Below are 21,550 nucleotides of genomic sequence, written 5' to 3'. Positions count from 1 at the left end.
CCCATTGAACTGTGTATTTCTGGTGAAAGTCATAGCAACATTTTTGGGAATAATTCTGTTTTGATGCTGCACATAATGTGATAAGAAATGTGCCTGGGTTTGCGACAAGACTACTGGGAAAAACATAAATGGATTGTACAGCATTGCATCAACCACAGATTACAACTGGCAATGAGTCAGGTTATTAAAAGGTGATGGGGATTTGTCATACAAAGTTTTAGATTTGGGTTATTTTTGGACAAGTTGTACAGCTTGTAGCATCTTCCGCCCTCCCCTGACAAGGTGCTATGAACTGCAAAAATGTATAAGAACATCAAGAGTGCTTTGAAACTTTTGCTCATATTGAAGCACGTGGGGAGTGTGTCATCAACTCAAAATCATATCATGCCTTAGAATCATAGAATAGAATAGAATCATTAAGGTTGGAAAAGACCTCAAGGATCATCAAGTCCAACCATCAACCCACCACCACCTAACTCACTAAACCATGTCCCGAAGCACCACATCTACACGTTTCTTGAACACCTCCAGGGATGGTGACTACACCACTTCCCTGGGCAGCCTGTTCCAATGCCTGATCACTCTTTCAGTGAAAAGGGAACAATACTCAAGCTTTTTTCAGTCTTTGCCCACATACAGAAGTAGGTCTTTCATATAGTTCTATAATGCAGATTGACTGAAGTGATGTTTGGGACCAGTACGCTATTCATGTCCATATGGGTTGGGAAAGCCAAAACTTGAGCTGCAGATTTGGAATGTAACACAAGTAGTTTTCAAGGCAGTGGGGAAGAGATGCCTGCTATTTCTGCCCATGTATAGTGATTTTAGAGAGAACTTGAAGACACATCCAGAGAAGCAGAATGAGAGAGAGTTTTCAAGGATGCCTACCTGCATGTGCTGAAAAAGAAATAAATTGATTGTTTTAATGTCTTTCAAAAAACTTTAGCCAGATATCCATGTGACAGGGCTCTCATGGAAACACAAACTAAAGGCTTGATTTCAGAACAACATCAAGGCTTGCTAGAACTTGATAAATTTTGGAACCTACAAGGTGGTCTGCTATTTCAGTTATCTGCTATGGTGGCAAACAGCTTTGTATTTTATGGCAGCAATTTTGCATGTTAACTGATGTTTTCACACAGGAGTTGCTTGAACAGGAAGGGGTTCGTTGCACCATCTAAGCAACGTTCTGCTCTCAGAACTGTCCTTATCTCAATGTTTGTGGGTGAGACATTCTTCAATCCCATGAAAACACTGTCAAGCTAATAAGACTCTGCAAAGTATGTAATGTTTGCTATTTATAAACCTGATTGGTCTTTGCTCTAGCTCCTCAGACCTCACTGATAGTTAATTAATGGCTATTTGGAAAGAAGGTTCAACAGAGAGGACACCAGTGGCACCTCAAGTGACTGGCAAACAGAAGATTTTGCTTGTTTTCTGTGCAACATACAAACTACGTGGTTATCTTAGTACTCTGTGATGTTCCCATGTGAATATATATTTTCATAATAGCTTATGCTAGTTTGCTATAGTAGGCTATCTTCATTTTCTCTTATGCCCTCTGCTTCTTGAACTATAGTCACTGCTTATGTTAAAATTGCCATCTTTGAGGTGTGCTGTTCATAGAAGTATATGAAGTATGTCCAGCACATGGAGAAGTGCACTTTTTTTCACTCCTTTTCCCCACGATCCCTTCATTCCTGTTATTCTGGGACCACAGTATCATTTGTAAAGATACTGAGTATTAGCTGACCCTGCTTTTTATGTCCCATTGCCAGAGTCGCACCACAGGAACTGTACATCTTTGATGTGGTGAATGTGCAGCAGTGGAGGAATAATAAATGTTGCCAGTAGTTTTGCATGTATTGTGAAAGCAGGAGTTTTGACAAAATATTAAAATTTTCAGTTGCTTTGCAAAATTAATAAAATTTCAGGCAAATGGGTCAGTATTGTAGCTGAGGGGAGAAGACTGCATGTCATAATTACAGGTTGTACTCCTGTTTGTATGCTCTGGGGTGATGATCATCTTTCTCAAGTGACATTGTTGACTTTAATTCAACTTGTGACCTGGGAGAGACCTCTGTTTCCTTTTCTAAAGAACTTCTGCCTAGGCAGTTGTTCTCCATCCTGTATTTTCCAGTTGTTCTCCAGTTCTGACTGTTGTTCTCCATTGTGGATTGAGGAGCAATTCCTGAGTCCTATTAGGATCCAATCAAATTCAGCTTTTTTTTCTGGATATGTAATTCATTGTCTTGGGAAATTCATGTCAAGTCACTACACCAAGCTGCTCTCCAGTCTTCAGCTGGATACGATTTTGACAAAAGCAGCTGTAGTAGTCCAGGTAAATGTGAAAAACCTGATGCAGCTATTGCAAAGCAAAGAGATAATATCCTCAGTTTTGAAAACAGGCATTAATTCTGGTGTTTGATATGTATTATTGTGGATTAGGAGATAAATGCACAATGGTGTAGTTTTACAAGTAAGTGTAGCATTGAGTAGCTTCCCATGTTCGGAGGTAATGGTTTCAAATATTAGGGGATCAAGTGTGTCACGTAGTGCATACCTGCTATTTTCTGTTGTTTTTTTTGAAGTGAAGGGATGTTTTAGTAACTTTGCAGATTGTCCAGTTTTATTGTAGCATGTAATAATCCCAGTTGCTGTAGTGTGTAATCTTTTTTTTCTCCTCCACGCTTGCAGAGTAAAGCAGTGAAGTTTTTCACAATCACTGCACACACCATGGAGAGCTTTGTGAAGTCATTAAGTGAAGATATGAAACAGCAGGATTTGGATTCCAATGAAAATCAGTTTGTATTAGCTTTGGCAGGGATCGTAACAAGTAAGTTAATGTTGTCTCTCAGAATAGCGTTCCATATGTACTGGGAATTTCTAAATTGCCTTATATGTGCTGCTGTAAATACAGCTTTTCAAAGTCAGATATATAGTCAATGTTGATATCTTGAGTGACTTCATAATTTTTTAATGTTCTACCAGATTTTTTAATTGACGCTTCTGTGAGGCATTGTATTGCCTGTGACACAGTTAAGGATTAGATGGACAGGAGCCATTGAGTTCTGAAATAACACAATCATAGAATGGTTTGGGTTGGAAAGGACCTTAAAGATCATCGAGTTCCAACCCCCCTGCCATGGGCAGGGACACCTTCCACTAGACCAGGTTGCTCAAAGCCTCATCCAGCCTGGCCTTGAACACCTCCAGGGATGGGGCATCCACAGCTTCCCTGGGCAACCTGTTCCAGTGCTTCAGCACCCTCAGAGTAAAAAATTTCTTCCTGATATCTGGTCTAAATCTACCCTCTTTCAGCTTAAAACTGATTCCCTAAAGTTTCCCCTCAATCTCGTGTAAAACAAGGGCCATTTTAGTAGTAATGTATGCTCACCTTGGTTTGTAAATGTCAAGCAATTTATTTTCTGAATCAGCAGTAATGCCAGCATCTTCAAGATGTATGAATTGCAGATGATGCAAGTAGATCAGCCCCATCATAAGGTATATACTCAGCCTTTTAGAACTGTGTAAGAATTCTGTTGCTGCCAGATGGACCCCAGCTTCACTGTTCTGAGTCCATAGTGCTAAGAGAAGTAAAAGGTAATAAACCTGACTTCCATACTAAACACTTCTTTTTCACGACCAGAAAATAAGTTGAAAGCCACAGATCTATGTTAGTATGCCTGCCCTTGGCTTGGAAGTCTATGAGAAGTGGTGTTGATATGTCATCTGCATTTTTGTGAAACCATGCAACTGTCAAAATGACACTAGTTAATGACATGATGCAAGACAGATGAAATAGTGGGTATTATACAAATAAGTGAATCTTGAATTAACAGCTTTTTTGAATGTGTGATTTTAGCTGTTGTGGTGTCATTAAAGATTTTGTCATAAAAAACAGTATGTGATGCATTATGCCACTTTACCAAGGTGGGATTCAGTTCTTTACAGTTACTTCACTGGGGGAAAAAAAAAACCCCAAAGCCTAGCAAACGTAAAGTCTGAAGGAATAAAATGTTTAAAGGCTTGATGGGGTGGGGTGTGATGGGTTTCTGCCTGAAGAGGAATCAAGATGGTGGAACAAAATCTTATTTCACTGAAGCTCTTATAAATTTTGCCACTGAATTTGATATTCCCAAGATGTCTTTTTTTGTCTCAGTAATTTGGCAAGGGGGGTTGCTGAAACTCAAATACAATAAGGGATGCAAGTCAGATGACCAATGTAGAAGGTACCAGTTTAATCCTCCTAGTTACACTGTAAAGTAGCATTACTCTAGAAAGCTATATTAAAAGATCACTGAGGAGGTAATGGAAGTCACAAGTATTCAGAAGTTAGAAAATGCCAGAAGTTCTCAGTGCAGTCTTAACACAGCCCACTGTGCAACATTGCTGTTACACTCTTTAATTATATGCTGTGTCCATAGTTCCTCTGTTTATTCTGGGGTTAAAAAAGGCATCATGATGTATCATGATGTGATAGGATAGAGGACCTGAGGCTGCATGAAAGTGGAAAAACTATATCACACAGCAGATCCCCAAACTTGTCTAGAATGGAAGGCTAGGGAACCAGGTCTTGTCACTAATTGCATATACCATGCTTCCTGCATTTGGAGGCCAGTTGCACAGTATAAAGAAGCTCGGGTTGCTGGAAGATACCTCAAGCACATTAGAATGCCCTGAAGTATGCAGGAAGTGTAAGGGAAAATATTGAAGGGTTTTGGAGCAGTAGTCTTTGGACGTATTTCTGCCTTTTGGTTTGTGTGTCAATAATGCAGCACTTGCAGAGATGTAGGAAAACAGCTTTTGAGTAGATGCCCATGAGTGGTTTGGTTGTGTAATGTGCCAGGCATATTGGATTGAGCGATTGTAAAACGATATGCCATCTTGTTTCTTTAAAGTGGAACCCACAATGGTCAGCTTTCCTTCAATCCCACAGTATTTGCAGATGTCAGCTTAGAACTGTTTGAATCCAACCATTTGTTTCATGATTCACTGTGTTACTACTAGTATACTGGCCACCCTAAATAAATATTTTAATTACCAAAGTATAATTATGAAGGAATTTGCCCAGTATCATTTGCTGATTCAGTATATGCTGCTTCAGTATTTGCTACATAGATGAATATAGTTTGAAGTTTATATAGATCCCACAGTTCATTTTTCACAGCTGACTTATCTTCTTAGTGATCCTGATAACTAGGATAAACTTTTGCTTGAAACATGATTTTTATGGTGTTGTTCTATGTTTTCTCACAGATGTGGCTGCGCTGGCATGTGGCCGTGAGTTCTTGGTTAGTTCAAGTCGTGAATTACTGGACACAATGATGCACCTCTTGGGAGACATGAAACCAGGACTCTGTAACAAATTTAAAGTGTATGATGACTTTTTCTTTTCCTTTCAAATGAAATGCATTATCTTGCAGTATAGGTCACAGTGGTGGCAGCAGTCTTCTCAGTCTCCCACTATTTCCTTTCCTGGAGAGGAAACATAATTTTTGGAAACTCTTTTCACAGTAGCATTCCTTGCAGATATACTAGGCTTGGCTACAAGGCTAGCTTCACCCAGGTTTTGTCTCTTTGAAAGTCTCTTAAGTATCATAATGTTGTAGAGGTGAGCAAGGAGGCACTCCTCTACCTTAGGAGGACCTCATGAGTTGAGGGTCAGATAAGGAAGGTGTGAGGTGAAGTTTTAAAGCAGAGAGGGTGTGGGAAATGTGGACTCATATTTATTCCCTTGCAATATGAAGACTGTCTGTAAAATGCTACATCTGCTTAGTGAAGAAAGTGAGTTATATATCTGCTAAGAATAAATTAATTAGTTTGTGCTACTTAGTAGCTGGAAGCATCATGCACTTACCTTTGTAAAAGGCACTGCCCTTACAAGGGATCTTGTGGTACAGCATTGTAAAGAAAAGGTCATGTTACACAGTTCAGATGCTGGAAAAGTTGTACTTTCCAGCTAATGGAGAGATGAAATAAACTATCATCTTCGCCTTTTTCTTAGAACTGTTACAGGCTGAGGATATATGGCCTAAACCATGGCTTAAGAAGTACTTGCTCATCTGCTAAGCTGTGGACACTTGCCCCATACAACTGGTTAAATTGTTCATGAAGATGGCTTAAGCCAATATGTTTTTCCATAAGTAGGATACACGTGTGCACACACACACACGCACACACACACACACACACAAGTAAGAATTCATACCAGCCAGCTGTCACAGCTCAGCTGACAAACAGCAGCCCTGTCAGCCACAGTAACTTGCATGCGTCCATGCACACACTTAGGCAGGTTGTACGTGATAGGCATGAAATCAGTCTCGCTTTTAACTTTGGATAGGTTATTGCCTAACCTCAGCTATCAAAAAGCTAGATGTCAAGTGACTGCTAACTGTCTGGGCTTCTTCCCACAGTCAGTGGAAAGAGATGGTGTTGTCAGATGATCGCTTGCTCAGCCCATGTTAGCAGGAACAAGTTGCCTTCTGAAGGTGCTTGCCTTTCTCTGTTGGGTAGTGAGGGGGAAGCTGAATAGCCTGTGCTGTAGGTAGTGGTTAGATACCTTGATGTCAGTCATTTACTGTTTCCCAAATGTTGGACTTGAAACAGGGTAGTTAACTCTTGCAACAGTGGGGTTTTTTGGTAAAGCCCCAACTAAAAGGTTTGTATGAGACTCTCAAATTAAGAAAGAAAAGTTATTTTGTGCCTTCATATATGTAACAAAAAAGACACAAAAAGAGGACCTATAATGGTTCAAAATCTGTATAGAAAAAAGAAAGCGAGGATTTTATTTTGAGGGGAGGAGGGAGAGGAAACTGTTCCTAAAAACATGCACACACTAGATTTCAAGTGTGTGTGTGTTTATGGGGGCAGATAGATGATTTTTGATAATTTCAGATTGTATTAATATGATTGGATTTCAGGATCTTCCTTTTGAAATTATGTTTTGTGTGTTGTTTTAATTATGCTTCAAAATCTGCCTGATTTGCAGAGGAATTACACTTGGTGATATAAACTTGACTGCCACACAGCAATACAGATAAAATATACATAAAACAATCCCATGAAGTGGCTAGGGATTCAACAGGGGCCAGCCTCTTAGGCTAGCAAATTGAGTGAAGCCTAAAAAATAGGTTGCACAAGGTATTTGATAAGTGAGAAACATTAAGTGTATGTTACAATAGCTTGAATTCAGTGCAGTGGTAATGTTTTCTGATGTTCCACTGAACTAAAAAAATTTTTTTCTTACTTTGAACTTGCCATTTGATTAAAAAAAATGCTGTATTATGACATTAGAGCAAATGCCAGAAAAGAGATTTCTTCATGGCTTTGTCATGGAACGAGGGATCCTAATTTGCTCAGATGTTTTAATGCAAAATGTTTCCCCTGGGTTTATCTTTCACATGCGTAGTCAGGTTTCCTTTTTTGTCTGTGAGCTCCCTATGTGTCTTGTCACTGTTCAGTTCTTAAAACCCGGTACTAACACTAGATATCTTTCCTCTCCTTTTTGGGAATTTTTCCACTCTCCCAGCCCAGCAAAGAAGAGTTTTGAGGCTTCGTTGATTGGGTTGTTTGTTTTTAAATTGTTCTCTGCAGGTAAGGTTTTTTAGCTGCTTGTTAATCTTAAATAATCAACATTTTCATAAGCAGACATGTCAGAAGAACTCCTTTTTCTCCTTACAGTAAGGAACATAAGGCAGTACAAAACAAAAGGCAGTGGTGAGATAAGGATATGATAGTTAACAGAAATTGTAGTGAAATTTCAAAGTTATGTATAGACGAACTCTGGAGTCATCATAAATAATGTTTACACACACACACCCCCACCCTTATATATATATATATATACACATACATGCAGACAGACACATTTTTAAAACTATACCTCAGGCATGAAAATGTCTGTACATTATTTTGGAAATGCAATGTGTTTTTCTCAAAACATCACCATAGTATTACATGGAAGGACAAAATCTACTTAAAATTCAATCAGTTAAAGAAAAAATATGGCTTATTATTTTCAAGGGTGTGTTTGTCCTTTGTGCAGTTTTGAGGTTTTACAATTCTTTTCTAGCTTTTTTTTTTTCAAAAATGTTTTTCTTTACTGTGACAAATCAGGAGAAACTGTGAGAATAATTCTACACAGAGCAGTATCAAACAAAGTAAGCTGATAAAGAGAGTTCTCTTTCCTCTTCTAGTTATATCAATCCTGTGTTTTACTTGTAACAGTATGTAAATAAAATATTTACAGGGAAAAGCTGTCATTTATTCCAGCACTGGTACAATTTCTGTTGTAGTCCATGAGTATGTCATAAATATATCCAAGGCAGCTACATGAGTGCTGAGACTGAAATCTTACGGGTGTCTGCCTTTCTGAAATAGCAGTGGTGTGAAAAACTGTAGGTTATCTTCTCATTGGTATAGGGTTTGTTCAGCATTTGTAATTGTTAGGCAGTCAATAAACATTTACACAATTGTTCATAGCTGTAATTAAATTGTTAGGAATCTTCAACTTTGCTTACATAGCAGTTGAAAGTAGCCAGTAAATATATGTACTTTAGTACATATTAGCACATTTTATGTACTATTACCATGTGTTAAGCAGACGAGAAGGGGCTTTAGCTGTGCTTTTAGTTCCAGATTTTTAAAAAAGTATTGACAGATATAGTATTACATGATGTTAATTAGATTTGGCTTGCCTAATTAGGAAGACTATGAAGTGCATACTTAAAAACCCCTCCACATTTAAAAAAAAACAACCAACCCAAAACCTCAAAAAACATAAAGTATTGCTTATCCAGTAATTGTGTGTCAGGTTTGCTTCAATAAGCACCTTTGCAGTAATTATCGCAAAAAGTACTTATTACAATGTGCAAGTACTAGAAGTGAAGGTGGTATGAAGGGCCTGGAAGTGCTTCTATGTTGTGCTCAGGTGAGTGGGTTTAATTAGTAATAATATACTACTACATTGGCTTGTGGGATGAGTTCTGTCTTTTTCTGACACTCCAAAACCACAGCACTTTCCTGGACCATCAGCACTAGTCCCTTTTGTCTGCACAGAGCAAACAAGTGAAATAACAAGACAAACATAGCAGTTTCTTTTTACGTCACTTTATTTCTAACTGCAAATGTCAAACAGATTAAGGATGAAAGACATTGTCAAGAAATGTTAACACTTTCTGTTATAAGATACAGGTTTACTGATCATTTTCGTTCTGGCTGATTATAGGTAATTATGGCTGTGCTCCTTTGTCAGGGCTTGGGTTCTGGAAGCCAAGTAAGAGCTGCAGAGGCTATATGAAAAGAAGTGTATGGGCCTTACAAGCTGCAGTTTCAGTTCCACAGCACCCTGCACTGCTTGTTGGTGGCCACTGATGCAGCAGATTTAATCATCTACTATTTCTTCTTCCTACTGCCTAAGAGCCTAGGTGATCAAACTCAAAATGGTGCAGCACCTAGTATAAGTTATGCCTCTTAGAACTCAGTTTAGCCTGCATAAGGATAAGTTTCCTTCTTGCTTTCTGAAGGTATGTGTGGAGACTGTCTGAAAGTCCGATGGTGACACAGTAGCTTAAGCCATGAGAACTTGTTTGAGAATAGGGTGTGAAGTCCATTTGGAATAACATTATTTCGCTCTTGTTTGGAAATGGTGGCAGTGCAGTGATGTGCAGGGTTATTGCAGTCATGGGAGATAGCAGCCACCAAGGTGGTCCCAGAATGGAGGGGAACATTCCAGACCGTTCCTGTTTCTCTGTAGTTGTTTTGCATGCAACCCAGCACCCAGCTGTGAGTGGGTATGATGACATGTTCCATAAATGTTACAGGAGCCTTGCTTGTTCATCTTCCCTTTTCATTGTCCAGAAGATTGACTTGCATGTTACCATCTTTGAAAAGAAATAGAATAAAAAGTAATAGCATTCATCACAGCACATCATAAAATGCACTAACGCCCTCTTTCCCCAGCAGCTTCACAGCTGTAAAGATGATCTGCATAAAAGGCAGAACAGGAGAACATTGCTAGAAGGGTGAAAGAACTTGTAAGACAAGTCTTGACTCCAGAGTACAGTTATTTTTCCAGGCACATCAGGGGGCTCTTGGTTCGAAGTTCATAGTACAGCAGTGATATGATTCTGAAAGAGGCAGAGCATTAGTTTATCTTGTTTGTCTTGTCAGTGGGGTTTTTTTCTGGATGCTTTCTGCTTTTGAGTGTCAGGTCTAAGTTAGAGGGAGGTTGAAATAATTTGCATTATGTCCATTGAGACTCTGTTTAGCTGAAAAATAATTTTATTCACCAAACCCATAAAAACTTAACAATGTGGAAGATGGCGTAACAACATCAACATGAAATGTTTCAAAGCAGAACTTAGTTCAGCAGAAACAAAGATTTAATCCCAACAACATGTTCTGCATTGAGTACTAGTGATTTTTCTGGATCCCTTTGGAAAGGGAGACTAATTTTGAGCCCCAGGTTACCATACTTGTCTGAGAGTCGAAAGCAGCATAAAGTAAATTTTCACCTATGCATTTATGTGCATAAAGAAGCAAAGCTGCCATTTCTTCATGCAGGTTCCTGTACCTTACAATATTACCTCAGCTCTGTCGTGGCTAAGGCTGAGGGGGGTACCAGTAGCCAAACTCACTTTCCCTGATGGGTTTCAGATTTTCCAAGTTACTGATCATACTGAAGCTTGTCATGTTTGCAGTACCTTCAGCGTGAGCCACCGTGGGAGAAGCTAGTGGGATCGGCAGGCTAGAGCAGTCCTTTTAAAATGCAGGGCCTTCTCCAGCCTGCCTGGTTTTCTCTCTGTAGAAAAATTGAGATTTTCGTTTAATTTATAACCTGTGATGTATGCAGGCCCAAAATTACTAATGAACTTCCTATTTTAGGAGGCTAATAAATTAGGAAATCCTGAGTTTAGAGGCTTTTGCAAATGTGAAATGAGCATATACTTACTGTGTGTATTTTTATTTTGTCTTTTGCACACTGATGTGCAAGGGACAGTCTTGGTTTGTCAGAGATGTCATCCTAGGTTTTTTTCAATGCTCAATTAAGGGAATGTTTTCTAGCTGCCAGGCCATAGACCTTCACTGTTGCCTGTAAGACAGGTTATGGGTTTTGTCCTTCTTCAACATGAATGACCATAATAAAAGACCAAAAGAAATCACCTAGTGGGGGACAAAAAAAAAAAAAGATATTATGGCTTTGAGTAAGCCCAAGTGTTATTTGGAAAGAGTTTTGAAGAGGTGTGTGTGAGAGTACCATTTGGCCTGTGTTATCTTGGTGTTGATCTACGCTAAGACAAAAGCACAGTTTACAGCCACATTGAATTCCAATGTTATTGCCTTTAAAAAAAAATTTACTTGTAGGCAGAGTAAATGGGAAAGTCCATTATGACATTTGAAGAGACAAGCAGTTGATTTTTTCACAGCAGGGTCTCGGTTGATGGCCCAGATTGCATGGGCCTGCCTGACTGCGAGGGGCTGCAGAGCAGGCAGAGCAAGACAGGTCTCTGCCTCACACCCATAGCAGAAGAGACAAGTCTAGCTTAGGGGAGGGAGTGTGCTAAACTGAGCTGGGACTGCTAATACTTTTCTTTTCCCTCCTTCAGGCCCCATCCTCTTCTTCCAGATGCTTCTGTAGGTGTAGTAACTTCCCCTGCCAGCAGAGAGAGACTACATTAGTATTTGCTGCACACTGACTTTATATTGCATCTACTCCCATTTGTGGGAGGAACAGGAGAATGCTTGAGAGAGGATGGCATAAGTGATGTGTCTGTGTTTCAGCTGACTGGAGGGTCAGTGTACAGAAAGGCCGATGTTGCAAAACCAATGGAGCAGAGACTTCCTTTGACGTTGTTTTTAGTACTCGGTACACAGTCTTACTTTCTGTTTCCTTGTGGCCCTTTTATTTCTCAGGGCAAACAGCTTATTTCAGTTGATCGTTTGCCCAGTGGGGATCGTCACCATGAAAGCTCTGTTGTATCGCTTGTATGGTCATATAAAGCTAAGTAATAAGTCTGATGGAGTTTGATGAGACTTTCTTACTGTCACATAGGATATTTTTCCATGTGTTTGAAATACGTGATTTAACAGTAGAAACAAGGTTTTGCACAACATTGCTTATATATAATTTGAGATTTGTCTTTTTTTTCAAAATATAAATTATTAGTATAGGCTTCTGCTTCAGCACATCCTTGGCATAAATACCAAAAGATGCTAAAACATGCAGAGATATCAAAGGACATTACATCTTTTTTCTTTCAATTCTAGGCTAATGCTAATATCGCTTTACAATGTCAGTATCAACTTGAAAGGCTTGAAGTACATCACTGAAAATCCAGGTTTTATTCCTTTGCTTTGGTGGCTATTGAATGGTAAGTTGCTCTAAGAACCTTGTAATTTGTGACTTGGGAAACTATTTGTATAGCTCACAGTTCCCTCAGCTATTTTACAGAAAATGTAGGTACTCACATTTTTCACCAAATAATTTACTGCTTTGCAATCCCATAAACTTGCTCTTCTGAGACCTCAGAAAAGTGAATAATCCTTGTAAGAGTGTTGGAAAACACCCATTTTATAGTTATTTAAATGTAGTTTGAGAAAAATCATATTCTTACGGAATTCTTTATACACAGTCCTTGATTCTGTGCTTAGAAATTTAACATATGTTAGTCCAGATTTTCCTTTTACTTTGTTTGGCTAATATATACATAAACTGTATATATTTTGTAGGAAAAAAAAAACCAAACCTACCCTAAAAAACCCTGAGTTCCCAAATGTGCCCTTCTAAATCTTGTGATAAAACAAAGCAGCTAATTGTTTGATGCAGTCTATTGTTTGAAGAAGGCTCCTAGGTGTCACATAAGAGGATAAAAAGTGGCACAGTTACAGTTAATTTGCATCTGCTAATTGGAATAAGAAATGGAAAGGCTACTCTGCATTTCGAAAGTGTTAATTATGTATGGCTGAGTTGTAGAAAGAAGGACAGGCATGGCTAATTCTTTCAGGTTTTGATAATAAAGTTCTCCAGTTACAGCAAAGGAAGAAGATTCTCAGATAAACCACATCTGCTGGTTCAGATTTCTGGCTTTGGATGAAATCTGCTTACTGTCAAGGGAGAGGGCTGACTAGTTTGTATACCAGATGAGAGGTTCAGATCCAAGACGAGATTTTGTTTCCATCATTTTGTATGAGATCTCTGTAGTTTTCTCTACATTTAATCTATCTGTAAACTCTTCAACTTGCAAAACTCAGTAGCTTCCTCCCAGTCTTGCTCTTCTTTGGTTTTGGTGGCCAGCATCTTCAGCTTCTGCTAGCCGTGATTCAGCGTATAAACACCTGGAGCTGTTACAGCATAAGGTCTTAATGTTTTTTTTTTTCCTATGCAAGAGTAGAGCTGGCAGGGTATCCTGTATATGCCGCCTTCCTGCCTTCCTGCAGGAAGCTTCATCAAAGAGTGTTTTGATTAAGGCATATGAGATGATTCAGCTTTCCACAGTTTGTAAGCTTTTATCAGCATTCCCACTAAGAGAGGCCACAGAAATAATCCTCTGACTTTTTTTTTATTTTCAGAGAATCATCTTGTTTGCTTTTCCATCATCAATCTACAAGTGTCTGTGACCCCAGCCTATACATCAAGGCCGTTTTTCTCCCACTGGCTTGTATGCAGCTGATAAATCCCTCAAATTCCTTCTCTGTATTCTCAGTCTCTGCCCAGTCTTCTTGTCCCCTTAAGAAGAATGTCCTTACCATTAAGTGAAGAGAGCAAATCATTAACTTGGTTTTCTTTATTCCCCTTTGTTGTATCTGAAGCAAAGAGGGATTTGTTTCAGGTTGCTAGCAGCCTTTTTGAAGAGACAGCAATGTGCCTTGATATTGAATACACAGATTGGAAGAGAAACAAGGAAAAATCTAATAAAGTTTTTTAGTGGAGTAAGAATGTTAACAGCAAACTGAGTTTGTCTGTCCTACTGTCTTTGGAAAATTTGGATGAGCTGGTATGACTTCACACTCACTAACAAGAATTCTTAATAGCTCTTTATGCTGGAGGCTATACTGATAATAGGAAAAACCCAAATGTTTGACACACTTTTTGTAAGTAATGCAGATCTCTGTAGTTTTAGCACTTTATGAGATAGGCTTTTTTTTTTCTTCTTCTTTTTCTGCTTTTTTAAATACTGTCTAAAAGACGGACACCCTTTAATAAGCAACACTGAAGAATGTACTCTGATAGCTTACGTAGCTGTTGTATTCTTGCATAGGTATCAGCTACACCTACCTGCACCTTCCCAGCCTGGTGCCGGCATAAAACACATGAATGATGAGTCAGATTTTTGTCTGTGGAGCAGCTTGTGGGATCAGTAGATTTCTCTTCTTGTGGAGTGCCATTTGTTTGCAGAGCAGCTGTTCCCTTCTTGGAGCAGATAGGCAGATTTAGTTTTCTCCATCAGCTGCTGTCCTGGTGTTGATGTCTTGGCTAATGGTTTCACGTAACTTTCAGATTTAAAGATGCCCTGTCCCAGCAATAGAAAAAGAAGTTACATAATTCTGGGGAGAAATCCACCTGAGATTTGTCAATATTTTTTCTGATGCTTTACATCTATAGATGCAATAAGACTTTTATTCTATGAATCCTAAAGAGGTAGACTGGGACTTTTCTTTGCCAGGCGTCTTCTGAAGAATAAGAAGATACAGTCAACTCAGGTATTAATAATAAAGAATAGATGTATGGTTTACATTTTTGATCATACAGAACATCTGCCAACAAATGGGTGTTGGAGAAAAAGGATCTGGGCTCTTCTCTGGTTATTTTTATTTTTTTTTTACTATCCTATATCTTTATTTTGGTTTTTCACACTTTTCTGTGAATGCAGTTAAAAAAATTGCTCTCCTTGGATACATGAGAAAGTGTGGAATTCAGAGAGTATATGTCAGTGACCTTTTTCATCTATAGCTGGGAAATTGCTCCAGGTACTTCATTAAACAAAAGACAACAAGAGAAGTATGACTAATTTTAGATCTTGCCCTTCAGTTTCCTCCACGACAGTTCCGTGAGGAAATCTAACCTTGTGTTTATCCAAATTCTTTGCAAATGATGGTCTCTGTTATAAATGCCTTTATGAAGCACATTCTTATTTTGTTAATGATGCCTTCAACCTTCAATATTTGCTTTTTATGACTAACCCTGAAGGTTTCCAGTGCCTTGCTTTTCTGTCTGGATTGGGTATGGCTGTGAGAGTTCTTGAAAATTCAGGTTATTTGCATGTCAGTGTGTTATTTAAAAGACATCCGGACAAACAGAGCCCCCCCTATTTATAAACTGAAGTCTGTATTGAAACAAATTTTGGTTCGTAAATCAAAACCTCAGTTACCAGTCTTTCAAGTGCTCAACAGTTTCATAGTTTTCAGACTATGAAACTAGTCTTAAAAAGAGGATTGCCCTTCTTGCCCTTTAAGACCACATTCGTTTTCTTAAATGCAAAGATATCAGCTCAAACGCAAAGTCCCTGAACCACAGTTAGCTGAGAGGCTGGAAGAGTGGCCAGGGGAAGTCTCACTGAATGCTTTCCCTTTTCTGTACTCTCTCTAAGCGGCTGCTGCAAATGATGCTTGCTGTGTGTCTGTCCTTGCCAGCTGAGGAGGAGTTTCTTGACTAGGTCCTCTCCCTGCCTAACAGCAGACTCATGCAGACTGAAAATCTCCTGAGTGGCACAGTGTTTCTCCTTTTGTCAATATATGTAAGAAACCTTAACTGGTAAATTCATCTGTCACTGTAAAGCATTGGTTTGTTCTTACATTGTTACTCTTGTTCAGTAGCTACTGTGGGACTCCTCAGAAGCCCAAGCCAGGGTGGATGGGAGCTGGACAGCGTATCTGACAGCTCACCCACAAATCTGCCGGCTGCAGAGGGACATTTGTGCAAGCCCCTTTTCACTTGCAGCCCTTAAGTAGCAGTCAGGCAAATCAGGAATGAATTGCTGCTTCCATTTGGACCTTGGGAGTCTCTCTCAAGGATAAGAGTGACAAACGTGTTTGTAGGAGAGCATGGAAGTCTGGTCAGCTGAACTCCCATGCCTGATAGTGAGAGCAGTCACCTGGCCAGGGAGGAGACTGAAGCAAACCCAGCTGTTATACAGAAGTTGAGGCAACTGTGTTGCAGAGAAAAAGTGTATTTGCATCTATAGGAATTGCAGCAGCAAAGCTCAGTCTTTTTTTCTGCCATGGTGTTCTCCCTGCTCCTTCCCCACATGGTGTCTTCATTGCAACACTTCTTGCCTCCTCAGTCCCGTCAGTGTTACGAAAATGTCCGGAAAACTCTTGTACTGCAGATACTGGCTCAGCTCTGCCAGTACTGGCAATGCAAAGATATCTTACGTGGAGCAAGCTGTGACCCTAGCTCTCTCCGTTAGGCATGCTGTGAATGTAGGTAGTCTGATGGGTTCATAAAAAGGAAAGGGGGCATGGCAGGTCACCCCTTCATGCTACAATGAGACAGTAATTGAATTGAATGGCATTTACGACAGCGGTGGGAAGCTTTTGAAATACTGCTCTTGTAACTGCTCTTGTACGTACACATGGCTGTAAACAGCTTGCTGGTAATAAATCTTTTATTCAGGTGGCCAGGGAATGGTATGGGCACGTGTAAACTGAGTTCACACAACTTGGAGCAAATTGTAGATAAGCTGTTTAGCATTGATGTAATGCATTTACTTAAACCGTGCTGTAGGGAACAGTTCAGCTGAGAGCATGGTGTTAATGACAGATGTGACTAAAATCTGTCCGCATTATCAGTTGCTTTTGTCAGTGACTGAAAGCTAGTGACATCAAACTGTAGTGCTGGCAGCTAGCAGAACGTCAGCAAACTCCAGCAGTTTAAATACCTTGTTAAAATTGCATCAACATTTTATGACAGTGGTAGACTTACGCTAGGCTTGTGATCCCTGACTGAGGCAATCAGCTTGATTTCTTCCCCTGTTCCCCAGAAATACTGATTGTAGTGTTGAAATTTTAGTTGAAGAGATGTGTGTGCTAGTTGTTGGGAGGATATGATGCAGTGATTTGTTACAGCTAAAGGATTTTTTCGATCTTGTACAAACAAAATGTTACTCAGCTAGTTTAGAAATGGCTAAATCTGGAAGCTATTGAAGTAAATATAATGCTGAATAATGAAGATTCCTTACATTCCTTCTATGCATTCTTTAGACAGGGTTTTGGGAAAAAATCCCTACCGATGTTGGAGAGACAAGAGAAAGACTTCCAGGGTATTTTTATTTTTTAAATCCTCTTAGAAAACATGATTATCCCTAATAAGTAGTATTCTCAAAACCGCATGTAATCCTAAGGGAGTATATTTTAAGGCATATGTATTTATTTAGCTCGAAGCATCTCAGAATACATGCAAAACAATGGCAATCAGAGGTTAAATGCGTATTAAGTCATATTCTGGTGCAGGATCATTTCCTTCCTTCGCAGTATGCCTGAATGCCTAATCTGTTCTTCATTTGACTGACTCAAGCCGTAGAGCTTCCCTGGCTGCTGCTGGAGATTCTTCCTAGAATCTCTTTGTTCTTACTGGAAAATGCTCTTGCTCGTCAAGCTGGAAATCATTTCCTCATCTCCTACAGATCCTAATTTTGTTAGCTCCCCTGCTAACACTTATTCCCCGATCAGTTCTTTACTTTCTACAGCCTTTAAACACTTGCAGATAATAGTAACATAGATATCTGTAACAGTATTAATAACAAAGCACTTTTCCTCCAGGGATTTGAAACATCTTACATATATGAAGCTTCCCAGCAGTACTGCAAGCCATTAAAAGTATTAATGGCTTTATTTCATGGAGGAATAATGTCACACGGAGGAAGATTGTAATGAACTCCATAGATTTCACTCCCAAAAGGTTCCTTCTTCTTATCTATTTGGGTTATCGTTTGTTGCTCCTATCTATTTCCAGTAAATAAGTGTAGAATAATACAAAGTACAGAGAAAGGGTACAGGTGATATGTGCAGAGTTTAAACACTATATCTGGCAAAAAACCTAGGAATTTGAAAAAAACCTGGCACATATGAAGACAAAAATGGAAGGAATGAAAGGATGAATTCAAGGCTTTTAGTCATATTTTGATAAGGTCAGAACAAATCTGAAACCCAAAAGTTGCACCCAAGTTCTTTCGAAAGGATTCACTGAAGCACTGCTGCCCAAGAAATTGGACATAAAGCCTTGCTGTCTGTGAGGCTGAGTTGCAGTGTTTCTCCATGAGTTATGACTGGTCATCACTTAGAAAATTGTACCTGCAGGTACTGCTGGACATGGTGATGGAAAGAAACTCCTTAGAGCCTTCAGCCCAGGTAGCAGCAATAGGAGTGGCTGTCCTATGAGTATGGCCACTTCTGTGGGATGTTCAGCACTAAGTGTTGTGGTCTTTTTAATGCTGATTTGAATGTCTAAAGTTATCCAGTATGGCAAATAGCTAAGATCCTTGTTGCACAAAAAATCATAAAATGCATGTTATTGTTTGGTTTTGGACAATTCCTGTGTCTTCAGATTATACCCCAGTCTGCTAGTTTCCCAGAAGAAAGTAGAATTCCTTTCTTAAGAAGTTTACACTTTTAATGGGGAAGAAGATATGGTAGAAAAGACCTACATATCTCATTTATGATGGAAAATGGGGAAGAGAGAGTGCATGGCTTGAGGGTGTAGATCAGATGACACAGTCTTTAATATTGTACATCAGCCATGTGCTGATGGGAATTACTTAAAAATTCCTGGTTGGTTTCCATTTCATGCTTAGTGAAAATAGTCTTCTTCACTGTCCATCACATTCTGTTTTCTCCCCTGGGTGCTTTCAACATTTCCCCTTATGCTTTAATGAATAATTCTCCTTAGTCGATTTTCGGGTCACCAGTGTTAGGTATTAAATGAGCCAGGAATTGAAAGAACTTGCCTCAGCCCACCAAATGTGTGCTTCAAACTCAGTACAGTGTGGTTTATCACTGCACTGCATTTATGCTCCTTCAGTTAGATTTTGGTCTCTGTGGTGATTTTGTGCGCAAAGTAATGTGAATTAATTTTTCTCAACGTTTCTGCACAATTCTTTATTAAAAGCTTGATGAAAACTAGGTATGCTAATGACAAGCACATAAAAAATGCATGGCACATAGAACAAATACCTACTTCAGCCATAAAAATATATTATACATTTTCATTTGGAGTATGCAGAATAGAGAAGTGCAAAAATTGGGCTTTCTACCAGATGCTTTTGGTAAAGCTATAAACAAATAAATGCAAGTGGCTGTTGTGAGCAATTAAAATATAATGCTCCTAATGTTTCAGTAATTAAAAATGCATCCTGTGTTCTTAACAGTAGGGTTGTTATGTGTCTTCCTAGCTTAAGTCAGTCAAAGGTCTTTCCTACATTTCTCTGATGCATTCCTAAGCAGCAGTGCTTAGCTTCAGTACCCATTTCAATTTTGTGTAGACTGAATTAAACACTTGGAAGGCTGATACAATGTTAACAGAAAGCTTTATAAAGATTAATATTTTATTAAGCTTTGAAGAAATCTGAAGGCTTGCATAAGAAGAAATTGAAGAAAAGCCTGGTGATTTACTGCAGATTTGATTAGTTTGTCTGTTTGTTTTTTAAATCAGAATAGTCATGGGATATAGCTTGTTCTGCTCTTAAATCAGATTGCATCCAACAGTACATCTTGGCTACTGACTAGATAAATTCAAGTTGATAAATTCCCTGATTTATAGCATTTCAACATTTGAAAAACAAGGGAAAGGTTCCTGGTTATCTCTCCCTCTTAAACACTGCTGACCAGAAGCTGCTGAGGAGGTCAGAGATGTTTTCAGGTTCCTACTAGAGCCTGCCAGCTACCACCAAATGGCAGCTGCGAATTATGAAACTTCAGTTATTCCCTGTCTGCCTGGTAGGTCCTGAGGAATGGCATTGTAGAGCTTTAATGCTGCTTTTTTGGACTCGCTTCTAATAAGTACTGGATTTTTTCTTCCCACACTTTTAGATCCAGATACAGAAGTTTGTCTTCATGCTCTGCGGCTCCTCCAGTCTGTGATTCTGGAGCCAGAAGTATTAGCCAAGACAGCCTCTGAGATGCGTGATACTTTGCCGTTTCAGCGTATCATTGCACTGTCAAAGAGCCGCAATGCAGATCTGCAAGCACTTGCAAAAGAACTACTTGAAGATCTTAAAATACTTGAGTATGAAGCATAGAAGAGCTCTATGACACCAACTGCTTACGTCTTTCCTATATTTTTATGCTGCAAGAGTTGTTGGAGATGAACTTGACTGAAAAATCCTCTGCATAAGTTCTTCTGACAAAATCCTTTTCAGAAATTAGGCAACTCAACTAAAATAATACTTGGGAAAACGTGTTGGGTTTTAGCTGCCCAAATATAATCTTAGGTGATCTGGTAGAGATGGAACAGACTTAATTTATTTGAGTGGGATTTTGTTGATAATCGGTTTCCAAAACAATCCAGGTTCTATTGTTTATTTACCATATATATAGGGAGTAAGTTAGTCATCTCATTCATTGATAACATAGTTTATTGCAGTGATAAATAATCCTTTTGGTCCATCGTTAAGAATTATTTTACTGGAAGGAAAACTTTGTTGCTTTTCATAACTCTTGTGTGTCAGAATGCATCCCAAGTTCCAGTTCTATTGTTATTTCTCACCTCTCTTTTCCTATTCTAATAAAGGAAAACTTAAATTCTGTAGTGTCTCATGGATTCTGCTTTTAAAATTTGCATTCAGATTCACCCAAACTGCAAGTTGACCTGGTCTGTGGCTACCAGGCATACTAGAAACTGAGTAATTGTTTTTTTCAAAAGCCCTGAGAAAAGGAAATGAATTCCTGTTGTCCGTAGCACCTAGCTGTGTGCTGAAGAAGCTAAAATGAACCGCTGCTCTGTTGTGAGCAGCATTGCATTCCCTCACAACTGTGGTGTTTGTTAGAGATTCTGTGTACAGCTTGCTTACCTCAGTGGTAAATACAAACATTTGTGTACTTTGTAGTGGTAGAATTTACACTTTTTAAAGAGAAAAATAGCATCAATTTCTGTGATGACAGAAACACAGACAGTTAGGTGATGCTATTCAAAGGAATAGCAAATGAGAAATGGAATGCTGTGGTAGCAACTTTTTCCATACTGAAGTTATGGTACCTCAGCTGTGAACCCAACGTATTAACAAATTATAATGTGGACTTTTAATCCAGGTGTATAGAAAACATGAAGTACACTTCACAGGATTTAATTATTATGATTGGCAGACAGTTTTAGAGGAAGACCATTGTGAAATGTCCAAGTTAAGGTATAGGTCATCTCCCATTAGGCTGTTTGCAGAATGATGAATGTTCGGAGTTAGAAATTTAATAAATCATCTTAAAATGACTTGAAATAATTGGCTCAAATGTCTAAAATGAAGATTAAGATACAGATCTCACATACATGAAAGGGTTGCATGGGGTTCTGCTGTGTCTATTTCAACACTACATTGAACTTACAAAGTGCAGATTTTTTTAA

At 38.9% G+C, this 21,550-nt stretch overlaps 1 protein-coding gene across 1 annotated transcript in view; it reads left to right on the top strand.

Moving 5' to 3' along the window:
* HSF2BP (heat shock transcription factor 2 binding protein) overlaps positions 1-20,234 on the top strand; it is a 30,792-nt gene extending 10,558 nt beyond the window's left edge. Inside the window, 4 exon segments of the mRNA XM_010078384.1 lie at positions 2,698-2,836; positions 5,260-5,377; positions 12,271-12,374; positions 20,026-20,234. Coding sequence (XP_010076686.1) covers positions 2,698-2,836; positions 5,260-5,377; positions 12,271-12,374; positions 20,026-20,234 — 570 coding nt within the window.
* The last annotated feature ends 1,316 nt before the right edge of the window (positions 20,235-21,550 follow it).

This window comes from Pterocles gutturalis, unplaced genomic scaffold, assembly GCF_000699245.1.
Source record: "Pterocles gutturalis isolate BGI_N339 unplaced genomic scaffold, ASM69924v1 scaffold50623, whole genome shotgun sequence".
Classification (NCBI taxonomy): Eukaryota; Metazoa; Chordata; class Aves; order Pterocliformes; family Pteroclidae; genus Pterocles; species Pterocles gutturalis.
This window is presented reverse-complemented; position numbering and strand designations above follow the sequence as displayed.